The 12552-nt window shown below is 52.8% G+C and overlaps 1 protein-coding gene across 5 annotated transcripts in view; it reads left to right on the forward strand.

Annotated features, from left to right (window-relative positions):
- The window catches only part of GJB1 (gap junction protein beta 1), a 28925-nt gene extending 16789 nt beyond the window's left edge, over positions 1–12136 (forward strand). For 4 of the 5 annotated variants that reach the window (XM_083486611.1, XM_083486610.1, XM_083486607.1 and 1 more), the window contains exon 2: positions 10180–12136. In XM_083486611.1, coding sequence (XP_083342737.1) covers positions 10192–11028 — 837 coding nt within the window. In that variant the 5' untranslated portion in view covers positions 10180–10191 and the 3' untranslated portion in view covers positions 11029–12136. Of the gene's footprint in view, positions 1–6851; positions 6960–10179 lie in introns of those variants that run through there. The other variant, XM_083486608.1, reaches the window with a different exon arrangement.
- The last annotated feature ends 416 nt before the right edge of the window (positions 12137–12552 follow it).

A 12552-nucleotide genomic window follows, 5' to 3' on the forward strand; every position in this document is an offset into this window, starting at 1 on the left:
GGCAGTAGCTCTCCAGAATTTCAGACAGGGGATCTTCCCCAAGATTGAACCTGGATTCTTCTGCATGCAAAGCAGATGTTGAACCACTGAACTGTGTCCCTTTACATGCAGGGCATAGTCTTCTTGGTTGCAACTCCCAAATTCCAGAACTCTCACAGGAAATTTGCCTGGTCTATTATTTCATTAAATCTTTTCCCTGGCTGCTAAAGACAGCACAGGGATGGGGAATCTCTGTGCCTCAGACCCGGCCCACCCATGAGGCAGGATGAAGCAGCTGCCTCAGGTGGCAGAAGCGCAAGAGGCAGCACCCTGCCCACTCAGATGCTTCTGGTGTGTGGTGTCGCTGCTTGTCTTCCTCACATCTGAGGCGCAGAAGACAAGTGGCAGAACGCCTTGCAGAACATCCTCACCGAGTTTCAGCAGACGGGGGGGGGGGGTGTTCAGGTGGTGGCAGAAATGGGTGGACGCTGTTCATGCTGTGCCTCCTCTTGTTCCTCAGACTCCAGCCAGTGTTCTCCATAGTGAGGAGTGTTAAGTTGTGGGTGAACATATCAGACGACACAGCGATTCTTCAAACAGCTCTTGTTTATTCAGAGGTCAGAACAGAACTGACTGAAGGGCTCAGTCAGCCTGCTTATATAGAGCTCCAGTACAACGTTACTGTAGCAACTTTCTAAAACTATCCAATCACTGAACGTCACTTTTGATCCTTCATTTGCATAACTATCTACAGTATCCCCCTGCTGGCCCAGGGTGAGAACTTCAGTACATAACACCCCTCCCCACCAAGATAAGGTGTTAGTTACAATCGTACTGGTTTCCTTATATACAGCACTACACGTATTGGTTCAATTAGGCACAAAAGCATATCGGTTACATTTCACATACTTCCACATACTTAGACCAACAGTGTTACATGTCCAACAACATAGTCCTTTAAATTAGTTGGGCGCTTGGAAACTCTGCCAGACCGCCGGGGACTGGTAGCCAAGTCCGGGGGGCCACACAATTCTTGCTGAGGCTGTGGTGCGACCCTAGGTGGCGTTGAAACCAAGTCCCCTGGATCCGCTGCTGTGGGTGGAACCTGCACAAGTGGAGTTGGCGGAATGTCAGGCATGGCAGTGGTCTGAGTCTGTGGTAAGTCTGGCAGACCCTCTGAAGTGGCTTGGTTCGGCTCCACGCCAGCAGTTTGCGAGAGAGGTGTAGGTGGAGCCTCACCATCTGTAAGTGTCTGTTCCGGAGCCACGAGCGCAGTTGGGGGCACCACGGTAGTGTCCAAGTCCCCAACCCTGCGCCTAAGCTGGTCTATGTGCCTGCACCACAAGCGTCCGTCTTCGAGTGCCACCTGGTATGAGCGAGGTCCAGTGACTCCCACTACTGTGGCTGGCACCCAAGGAATGTCCCCCACAAAGTTCCGGGCAAAGACCTGGTTTCCTGGAACAAATGACCATGGCGCGTTGGCACAGCCTGGGGGTTCAGCCACTGCAAACTCTGGATGTAGCCGGTCGAGCGGGGACCTGAGGCGGCGACCCATAAGCAGTTCGGCAGGACTCTGCCCTGTGGCCGCATGAGGGGTGATGTGTTGTACGCGCCAGTGCCTCTTTTGTCGAGCGCACCATTCTCTCTGCTTGCCCGTTGCTGGATGGATGAAATGGTGCCATTAGGGCATGGCGGATGCCCAGTCCCAAAAGGTACCACTCAAAAGTGCCTGACGGGAACTGTGGACAAGGACATCAGGACACCCATGCGTCGCAAAGAGGCCTCGTAGTGGTGGAGGGCATCAGGGCCACCTCCAGCCATTTGGAATAGGCGTCCACCACTACCATAAAGGTCCGGCTGTGAAAGGGGCCGGCCAGATCGATATGCACCCTCTACCAGGGTGTCTTGGGCATCTCCCAGGTGTGTCCCTTAGCTGCCGGTGGCGCAGGCCTCGATTCTTGGCATGCTTGACAGGCGGAAATCCAGGCAGTGATGGCATCGTCCATGTTAGGCCACCAGACGTAACACCGAGCCAACGCCTTCATTTTGACGATTCCCGGGTGGCCAACATGCAGAGCCTCCAGGACACGTTGACGGAGTCTTTGGGGAATCATGACGCGGTCTCCCCACAGCAGACAGCCGCGATGAGCCGAGAGTTCACGTTGTCTGGTTGTGAAGGGCTGGAACTCCAATGCGAAAGGCCCTTGTGGCCACCCCCTCCACACCCAGTTGAGCACATGGCTGATGGTGCGATCCTGGGCAGATGCAGAGGCCACAGTAGCAGCCGATACAGGCGCTGCCGGAAGATCCTTAATCAGGAGAAGCGATGAAGCAGGAGCCGGGTCTTCCACAAACGCTGGAAGAGGGCAACGGCTGAGGGCGTCGGCATGGCCCATCGATTTCTCCAGGCGATGGACGAGCCGGTAGTGGTAGGCAGCCAGGAAAACAGTCCATCGCAGCATGCATGGTGAGAGGACTGGTGGAGTTGGACGGTCACCGGCGAGGAGGCCCAGGAGTGGCTTGTGGTCAGTGATGAGTTCAAAAGTCCTGCCATAGAGGTATTCATGGAACCTCTTCACTCCAGCGACAAGTGCCAATTCCTCCTTGTTGAGCTGGCTGTAATTCCGTTCAGTCAGAGATAGCGTCCTGGAAAAGTAGGCGAGCGGTGCTTCTCTTCTGTCTGGAAAACAGTGACTAAGGACAGCGCTGATGCCAAAAGGTGAGGCGTCGCTGGCCAGGACCAGTGGCCTGGCTTCACTGTACTGTACCAGCACACTGTCCAATGAAAGGAGAGCCTTGACCGCGTTGAAGGCCATCGTCTACCGATGACCCCAGGACCAAGGTGTCTTTGTGCTGAGGAGTCGGTGAAGAGGCTCAGCCACCGTGGCTTTGTGGGGCAGGAACATATTATAAAAGTTCAGCAGTCCCAGGAATGCCTGCAACTCCGTCCTATTCTTTGGGATGGGGGCCTGCTGGATAGCACGGATCTTGGATGTGGTTGGGTGAAGGCCGGAGGCGTCAATAAGATAGCCCAGGAACTCTACCTGTGGAATGGCGATCTGGCACTTCTCCCTCTTTACCTTGAGCGTGGCTTCCTGGAACCTAGTCAACACGGCACGGAGGCACTTGAACAGCTGCTGGTGTAAGTCTGCGGACACCAAGATGTCATCAAAATATGGTACCACGCCCGGAAGCCCTTGCAGGAGACGCTCCATAAGGCTTTGGAAGATGCCAGGAGCCACACTCACCCCGAACTGCAAATGGCGGCAACAGAATGCCCCTCGGTGGGTGACGATCGCCTGGGCTTTAGCAGTGGCATCATCGGCGGGCAGTTGTTGATAGGCTTGGGCAAGGTCCAGCTTAGCGAAGACCTTACCCTCACCCAGGGAATGCAGCAGGTGTTGGACAACAGGAACCGGATAAGCGTGCTGCTGAAGTGCCTTGTTGATCGTGCAATTGTAGTCAGCGCAAATTCTCACCGACCCGTCTGGCTTGACAGGCATGACGATGGGGGTTTCCCACTTGGCGTGGTCAACCGGCTCCAAAACTCCTTGGGCGATCAGTTTGTCCAGTTGTTCATCCACTTTAGCCTTGAGAACAAAGGGAACCCGGCGTGGCTTTAGCTTGATGGGGGCGACTTGTGGATCAAGGCTAAAGGAGATGGGCGTACCTGTATATTGCCCCAAAGTGCCATCAAAAACCTCGGCAACGTCTTTGACCAGTCTCTGTGTTAAAGATGCAGCTGATGCCAGTGACTTCCAGGCCGAGGGCATCAAATCAGTCTAGCCCTAGGAGGCTTGGCCGCTGACCTTCGACCACCACCAGTCGGAGCAGGCCTGAAAAATCCTTGAAGGAACCAGCCAACGCCTACCACAGGAATGTCGTTTCCCTGGTAGTCTCTCAGGTGTACGCGGTGAGAGTCGAGTTGCCTTTTGGACACTCTGGGTACCAGTCTTTTGATGGTGCTCCAAGACACGATGGACAGGGCAGACCTGGTGTCGATCTCCATGTCACATGGAGCTCCTTCAATGAGCACCGTGACGTTCAGCTTGCGTCATGTAGGCAAGTCGGTTTGGCCAATCGTGGTTCCAGATGGGCAGCGGCAGTTGGTGAGAGCGAAACAGCTTTTCTTGGCGGACTGGAGTGAAGACTTGGACTTGCGAGTCAGTGAAGGGGGGGTGTCAGATGGAGCCGAACGGCAGACCTTAGCGATGTAGCCCCTTCTGGAACACTTCTGACAGATGGCATCCCTGAATTGACACTTGGCATAGGAATGGTTGTCTCCACAGCCGGCACATTCCGATTGGCCCTTGGACTTCTTTTGGAACTTCCTCTGACTGGTTCCTGTGGTAGAATGCATGGCGGGCAGCAATCTTGGACGGCTTTGGCGCCTAGTGGTTGCGGGGCTTCTTTTGATTCGTGTCCCATGGTGTTGCTTGGACTGCTTCAGGTGCAACCAATGCCCGGGCCGTCTCAAACACCTCAGGCCCACAGAGGCTGAGGAATAGGCCCTGCTTCTGCTTCTTTGATACTTCTGTCAGCTCGTTGGCTTGGAGGTAGCAGTCAAAGCGAGTGAGGTAGGAGTCCCATGATTCAAAGGCTGCGCAAACAGCGGTAGAGGCACAAGTGAAGCCATGATTCTGATGCAGGCGTGAAGGGCGATGGATGGAACACAGTGCTCTAGCCAGAACAGTCAGCTCTGAATTGGTTCTGTTCAGTGATTTCACTCAGTGATTCAGCTCAGTTCAGAGGGTGGCTGCCTCTGGCTGTGCTCTGATGTCCATCGATCCCATCCTCGTCACCAGTGTTAAGTTGTGGGTGAACATATCAGACGACACAGCAATTCTTCAAACAGCTCTTGTTTATTCAGAGGCCAGAACAGAACTGAACTGAAGGGCTCAGTCAGCCTGCTTATATAGAGCTCCAGTACAACGTTGCTGTAGCAACTTTCTAAAACTATCCAATCACTGAACGTCACTTTCCTTTCCTTCGACCACCAACTAGTGCTGCGGTTTGGTCATTTTCCTAGATCTGCTTTATGTGCTGACCAGTATTTATTTTTCCATTGTCTAATTGCCTTGTTTTATTGGGATGCATACCAACACCCAAAGTGAATGTTTTATAACAAACAAATATTCTGACTAAGCATTCGTAAAAACGTTCTGACAGAAAGAGCTGTTCTTCGGTGGAGCGGTCTCCCACGAGAGGTGGAGGACTCTCCTTCCTTGGAGGTTTTTAAAGAGAGGTTGGGTGGCCATCTGTCATGGAGCTTTAGCTGAGATTCCTGCATTGCAAGGGGTTGGACTAGATGACCCTTGGGTCCTTTCCAACTCCTAGATTGTATGATTCCATGAACTGCACTGTGCTCTAAGGAAGGTGGAAAAGTGTATGCATTTTATTTTACTTTTTAACGTTCACTCCCATCCCCAACATGACTCACCTTTGGTTCTCAAGCGAGAGCCACTTCCTCTCCAAAGCTTTCTGGTGCCCTGACTAGGACCTTTGCTCCTTCCAGACCCATGGCCCCTTGTCCAGCTATGTTTGAACTGGTTTAATGGTTACCTTCCCACAGAAAAATCACTGTGTTATTGCTTCATTGCAGCTTCACCCACCCGCCGTCACTGCAAGTACTAGATTGGGATGTGGGATCAAGTTGCCATGCAGTTGGGACAGTGCTCAGTCCTTCCAGCCTCCTTGTAGCATTGCATGAACTTTGTGAGCTGTCCTCAGCCATCATCCTTCCTACGGGTCTGCATTTGAAAGGTCTTAGCCCACAAATACTCCAGACAGCTGCCTTGAGTTGCTTGATAAGTCCTTCATGCAGTGCCTGATTACCAATAGGCAGAGTAGGTGCTGGTCTATGGGCCCCACAATGGAGCAAAACAATATTGATTTGATCTTGAAAGAGCAAAAATGTACTAGGAGATAATTAGCAAGGCTCAAACCCCCCCCCCCCCGGATTTTGACTGCCTAGGGGCCTCCACAGGGTTTAATCCAGCACTGCCTCCATGCCCAGCCCCCAGCCCAGCACCTGCCAGCAGTTGCCCCAGTTTCAGTCCATGTGATTTTTCCCCCTGCCTTCACCCCTTCATGCATGTGGCAGGAATCTCTCTTGGACCGAGTTTATGCTCTGTGAGCTTATTCCGCAGCAAAGCTCTTCTGCCCAGCAGTTACCTCCTGTGCTCTAGGCAGGCAGCTCTGTCTGTTGAGCTCATGAAGGGCAGTGAGTGTGTGGGCGGGTGTGTGTGTGGGTGTGGTGTGTGGGTGTTTGAGTGTGTAGGGAAGGATGCACTGGAACAGGGTTCGGTTTCCTAATTCAAAGGACTGAAGGCATCATTGTGCTCTGCCAGGCTTGGCACCAGATTCCGGTACTGACTTTGCACCCCGGAAGGAGACGCAAATCACCATCCCTTTTCGTGGGACTTGGTACAGCTGACGCCAAAAGGCGTCATGGCTGAGGCAGCTGGCGTGTTGAGCATCCTCCCTTCTGACCCCCGGGGGCAGCAACTAGCAGCCTTAACTCTTCCTTCTCCCGCCCCACTTCCTCCAGGGCCATTGCAGATCTTTCCAAGGCATGCCTGTGTGCACTGGCCTGAGAGCAGAGCAGCCGCCTCCAGTCAAACTCCTGGCTCCTTCTTCCACAAAGTTTAGCACCCCCAGCTTCTATCCTTTGATGTCCAGAGGGGAGAGGTCACTGTGTGGGGTCTCTGGCCCCTGGCAGAGCCTGGGACCAGGTGCTGGTGCTTGGTTAGAACGGCCTGGAATGCCGTACACAGACACTTTGTTTGGCAAGGGTGGGCGGAAGTCCGGGCGCTTGGTCTGAATTCTAAAGTGTGTTGTTTGGGGGCCGATAAAGGCCTCATTGTATGCAAAGCAGTTTATAAAGCAGCATATGACTTCCCCGAGCTGGGCACAGTCTGCTGGGAGGCCTGACCCTGCAGAGGGAGCCTGCGGCTGCCTTGAGAAGGACCTGCGGCAAGGTAAAGTCCCGGCTGTGAAACCTCCCCTGACCCAGATCTTTGTAGAAGCAGGAATGACTTGGTGGGTAGCAGTCTAGATTAGGGCAGCGGTGGTGGTCCTCAGTGGTGGGATGGGAAGGACCTGTCTTTTTTTCCAGAAGCAAGCAAAGGGCACGGATTCAATCTAAAAAGCCAGTACCCCAACCCACTCTTCTGCAGCTCTCCTTCCCACTTTGAAGCGTCAATGGCTGTAGCATCAGAAGAAGTGCGCAATGGCAGCTGCTTCTAGATAAGACTTAAACCTAAATGGGTGTGAAGAGATGCCCAGAAGCTGGGAAAGCTCTTTCCCAGGAATTTTTTAAAAATCAAAATGCTTTGTTTATAGCTGTATTATTCCTTAACAATCCTTAACCTTGCAAGGTTGCTCACTACAGCAATCTCTGGATCACTGCTGAACGCCTGAGGTCCGGAGAGCCAATTGTCCACCTAGTGAGTTTGGGGCTGTGGTGACTTCTGACTTCTGTTAGCTCACACGGAGTTTGCCTCTGGGGCAGGCTGGGTGATCATTGTGCCTCTTGGGTGATACTTGCACCTCTTCACCTCCTGGAACTCATCCTGTCTCTGACAGAAAGAGAACCCCCTTTTTTTGCTTGAAAGGCATTTGGGCATCTGCAGTGCTGCCTCTTTTTCTGGCTGTAGGCTTGTTCAAACACAGGTACAACCTGCCTTTGCCACGTGTACAAATGTGTGCATGGATGAGCTTACCTGTGTTGTTTTGTGCAGCTCCACAGGTGTTCAGAGACTTTAATGCTCCATGTGAGTAACTGTTTGGCTTTACAGCTCAGCTGTTCGTATGCAGAGGCAGAAAAGGAAGCTGCCCTCTGTGGAGTCAGACCATTGGCCCATCCAGCTCAGTATTGTTGAAACTGACCGTCAGCGGCTGCCCAGCATTTCAGACAGGGCAGTCTTTCCAAGCCCTGCCTGGAGGTACCAAAAGCTGAAGTTGGAACCTACTGGATGCACACCAGGTGCTCTTCCTCTAAGCTATGGCTCTTAGAAGATCTGTGGCTCAGTGGGAGCGCATCCCCTTTGCATGCAAAAGGTCCCAAGTCCAACCTTTGATATCTCTAGGTGGACCATGGTCCAAAATCCCAGAGAGCTGCTGCCAGTCAGTGCAGGTGATACTGAGCTAGATGGACAAATGATCTGACTCCCTAAGCAGCGTTCACATTTACATTAATTAAACCCTCGTTGAATGTAATGTTTGACCAACACTTCTGTCGCTCTCCAAACCATCATGTTGAAAGGCCCATTTTGGGCTGGCTTGCACGGTGACAGAGCAGAAAGTGCTGTGGACGTCAGTAAAGGAGATGCCATGCATCTCTGGTCACACACTATGCCTGGAAAACCTCCGTTGTTTGTTTTGCACCTCATCTTTGCAAGTAAGTGAGAGTGCCAGCTAGCAAGCAAGCAGCAAAGCTTTGCCCCCAATGGAATTCAGGACCTCCCCATCAAACACTCTGCTCTGCTGCATGTCATGTGCCTCTCATAGGAACAGTGGGAGGTGGTCAGGGAAGCAGGGAGGAAGGGAGGGAGAATAGACAGACATCATTGGGCTGTGCTGCTCCCTTGAGAAAAGCTCCATGGCTAAAAAGCAGGAGACTTATGAAGACACACCTGTGGGTTTCAGAGCGAACATTTTCATTTACTATCTAGAATTGGGGCAGCCCTCAGCTTTCAAACAGGGTGTGAGCGGGGGGAAATGGACTGGCAGAAATTAAAGGCCCCATCTGATTTTAGCTTGGGCTTTGCCCAGTGCCATGCTGGCAGTGGAGTAGGCTAGTCCCCTCAATGTTCCACTGGCGCCTCCTTCCCAAATCCTGGGAAGCTTCTGCCCAGGTTAGGGAGGAAGGCATGATGCTTGCATGTGACACTGCTCCCCACCCCATTGCCCTTGCAAGCTGGCACCTCTGGTCCTAACTTTTCCCCTATGAACAGTTTGCCTTTGGCCCCATTCATGGCCACCATGCAGCCCCTGAAAGATTCTGCTGCCTTCCCAGGGAATGTAGCCCCCAACAAAAGCAGGCAGGGGAAAGATCTCTCGCCCCTGGTGATCTCCAGCTGTTTTAGCATACAGTTCCCATCAGCCCTGCCCAGCATGGCCCAAGACTGGAGAGATCCAAGTTGGTGAAGACTGCCTTGCAGCAGCAGCAGCAGAAAGGGAGCAGTTGAAAGTGGTCTCCTCTGTGACTGCCTGTTGCCCCAAGAAGCCCCTCTGTTTGCAGACTTGTTTCTTGAGCCTCCGTGTGCCTGTACAAGAAGTCTCAGCCAGAATTGGCATTGCCTCTGTTCCCTTCTAGAACTGGATGTGTTGAAACAGTGTTGGAAATGTTGTGATGTGTCTGGATTGCAACTTGGCATTTCCTTGGATGATCCTGGGGTGGCATTCAGCTATGTTTTGGTCAGAGTAGACCTGTTTAAAGAAATGGACCTCAGTCATGCTCATTCCTTCCAATGGGTCTATGCTGAGTAAAAATTGTTGAGTAGCACCATTACCTTTTTCACACTTGCTTTTCAAGGCATTGGACTGTGCAGGTCAGAGCAATTCCCATCAGACCCAAGTCCAGGGGCTAAACTCAACATGTCTTTCTTTTGAAAACAGGGGTTGTGCAAACTGGGTGTCAGGCACTGCAGCTCCGCCCATTGTTAAAATGTGGCTTTTTTTCGGCCACAGTGCTTGCAGGTAAAGGCTGAACTAAAGGAGGCCCTAAAATAAAACGATAAAGGTGGGCACAGGAGCATTGACTCTTGATTTCAGAAGTCTGGCAACAGCACGGCTTTGGAGCAGTCGATACACGCCTGCCTTGCTTAGCAGAACGGAGGTAGGGAAATGGGCCTTTCTCTGAAAAATATTACTTAGGAGAATCTGCGATGCCTACACTCTCGGTCCTTCTGGCAAGTGCCGTAGCTCAGTAGAAAAGGTTTTCCCTTGTACACAGGAGGCCCCAGGTTCCATCCCCTACATCTCCAAGTAGAGCTCGGAATGTCCCCTTCCTAAATCCCTGGAGAGCTGCTACCAGCCTGTGTAGACAATACTGAACTAGATAGACCTCTCTGGCATAACTCGTGTTATGCACCCACCTGTATCCCTACCAGCAGCACGGTGGTGGTGGTGGAGGAGGAGGAGGAACCTGTACCTGCCTACATCCTGCTCTGACCCGGCTCTGCTGTTCCCTTGTAGGAGTGTGGAAGAATGAAGTGGGAAGGCTTCTATGCCCTGGTGATCGGTGTGAACCGCCACTCCACCGCCATTGGCCGCATCTGGCTCTCTGTGGTGTTCATCTTCCGCATCATGGTGCTGGTCGTGGCCGCGGAGAGCGTCTGGGGGGATGAGCAGTCGTCCTTCACCTGCAACACGCAGCAGCCTGGCTGCAAGAACGTCTGCTACGACTACTACTTCCCCATCTCCCACATCCGCCTGTGGGCCCTACAGCTCATCCTGGTGACCACGCCGGCCTTGCTGGTGGCCATGCATGTGGCATACCAGCAGCACCAGGAGAAGAAGCTCTTGGTCATGACGGGCCACGGAGACCCCAAGCACCTGGAGGAGGTGAAGAAGCACAAGATGCGCATCTCAGGGTCCCTGTGGTGGACGTACATCTGCAGCGTGATCTTCCGCATCGTCTTTGAAGGCACCTTCATGTACATCTTCTACATGATCTACCCAGGGTACCAGATGATCCGCCTGGTCAAGTGCGACGTGTACCCCTGCCCCAACACGGTCGACTGCTTCATCTCGCGCCCTACCGAGAAGACCGTCTTCACCGTCTTCATGCTGGCCACCTCGGGCATCTGCATCATCCTCAACCTGACGGAGGTGGTGTTCCTGCTGGTGAGGGCCTGTGCCCGCCGCGCATCCAAGAGCCACAACCCTTCGTCGAAGAAGGGCTCCTTCCTGGGCCACAAGCTCTCTGAGTACAAGCAGAACGAAATCAACCAGCTGCTGACGGAGCAGGACGGCTCCCTCAAAGACATTCTCCGGCGGAACTCAGGGATACAAGAGAAGAGTGACCGATGCTCAGCCTGCTAAGGGTCTCAGGACCGGAGGGCAGGGGTGTTCACAACTTGGTTACAGCACAGCACGCCTGGTGGGGAGAGGGGGGGCCGCGGCTGTGGGCCTGCCAAGTCGCATCACCATCACTCTGTCAAGCCCTCATACCGGGCTCCCTCTGATTTTCCCGTTGCCAGATGCCCCACCAGCCGTGGCCTTTTCCTCCCTACTGCTAGCCCACATAATGTCCTCCAGGCACAGTCCCTGTGGACAGATGGCCTCTGATATCGAGAATCACACAATTTGCCCACTGCAGATCCTCTGTTGAATATGCCTCTGGTTGTGATTAGCTAGGCCTCAGCAGCCTAGGGATGATTGGGTAGTCACTAAGACTCCCCTGCTGGGCCCCGTTCTGGGGATCAAAATATTGCAGAATTGAGGGGCCTGTGTGCCTTTTCCTTGTCTGGCCAGGCCTTTTTTCCTTTTGCCCTCCCAACACCTCCTGCTCTTTATCACCCTAACCTACACCAGAAAGAAAGGAAAGTAAAAATAAAAGATGCTAAACCCAAATATTATATTATTTGACGTGCTTTCTACATCCTGGAAGCACTTTGTATCCATACTGTGTAGTCCAGGGAAATTTGTGGCCCAGGATTCACCAGCAGGCGGGACAAGAGCTCATGCACATTGGTCTGCGTCTTTTGAATTCTCCCTGCTGTTTCTAGCCGGCACTTCATGCTGGTTTCCACCGCCCTGGCTAGTGCTTTGGAGGAAAAGGTTTGCAGCAGCAGCAACCCATGCAGGCCAGGGGGGGGGCACCTCTTTCCTGCCCCCTCCTTTTTGCATTGGGAGTGTTCCTGGGCCTTTTAAACACAACAGAGAAAGGTAAAATGCCACTGCTTTCACTGCAACTACCTGATTTGCTAGCCAGGCAGAGGTTAAAGGATGGGGAGCCCTCCCACTGGGGGGGGGGAACCAGCAACCCCCACCTCTGCATCATCACTGCTGCTCTCCTTTAGCCAGGGTTCAAAGAAAATTGGGTTGGGGGCAGAGAGGTGGGGCATTCCCAGGCTATTTTCATCACCTGCTACACCTCATTTTGCCAAAGCAGTCACACAGTATTAAAAGCTGGTTTTGCAATTCTCGACTCAAGAGTTGTTTTTCATCTGGGGGTTTGTCTGTGTCCCGTCCCGCCCCCCACACAGAGTGTTACAAATAGTAGTAGGTTGTAGGAACCACACACTCAAATTAAGCCCCTCCTGGCAACTGGGGCAATCCTTCCAGCATTATTCCGGCAATATTTCAGAAGTTGGCATCCTAAGGCAGACTTCTTTGTCCAGCTAGGATTTTTCTCCACTTCCTGACAGTAGTTCTGCAGGGTCCTCCTTACTGCGTACTACTTGATCCTTCTTAACTGGACATATGGCAAATGGAACCTCCTGCGTGGACCTACCCCTGAGCTGTGCCTCTTTCCTAACAAGGTAGGGCGGCTCTTTCATTCAACCAAAGGTCTGGAGCTCCATGCAAGAAGAGCAGGGCAAATCTCCAGTGGGTTGGGAACGG

This window comes from Podarcis liolepis (assembly GCF_965112155.1).
Source record: "Podarcis liolepis genome assembly, chromosome: Z".
NCBI lineage: Eukaryota > Metazoa > Chordata > Lepidosauria > Squamata > Lacertidae > Podarcis > Podarcis liolepis.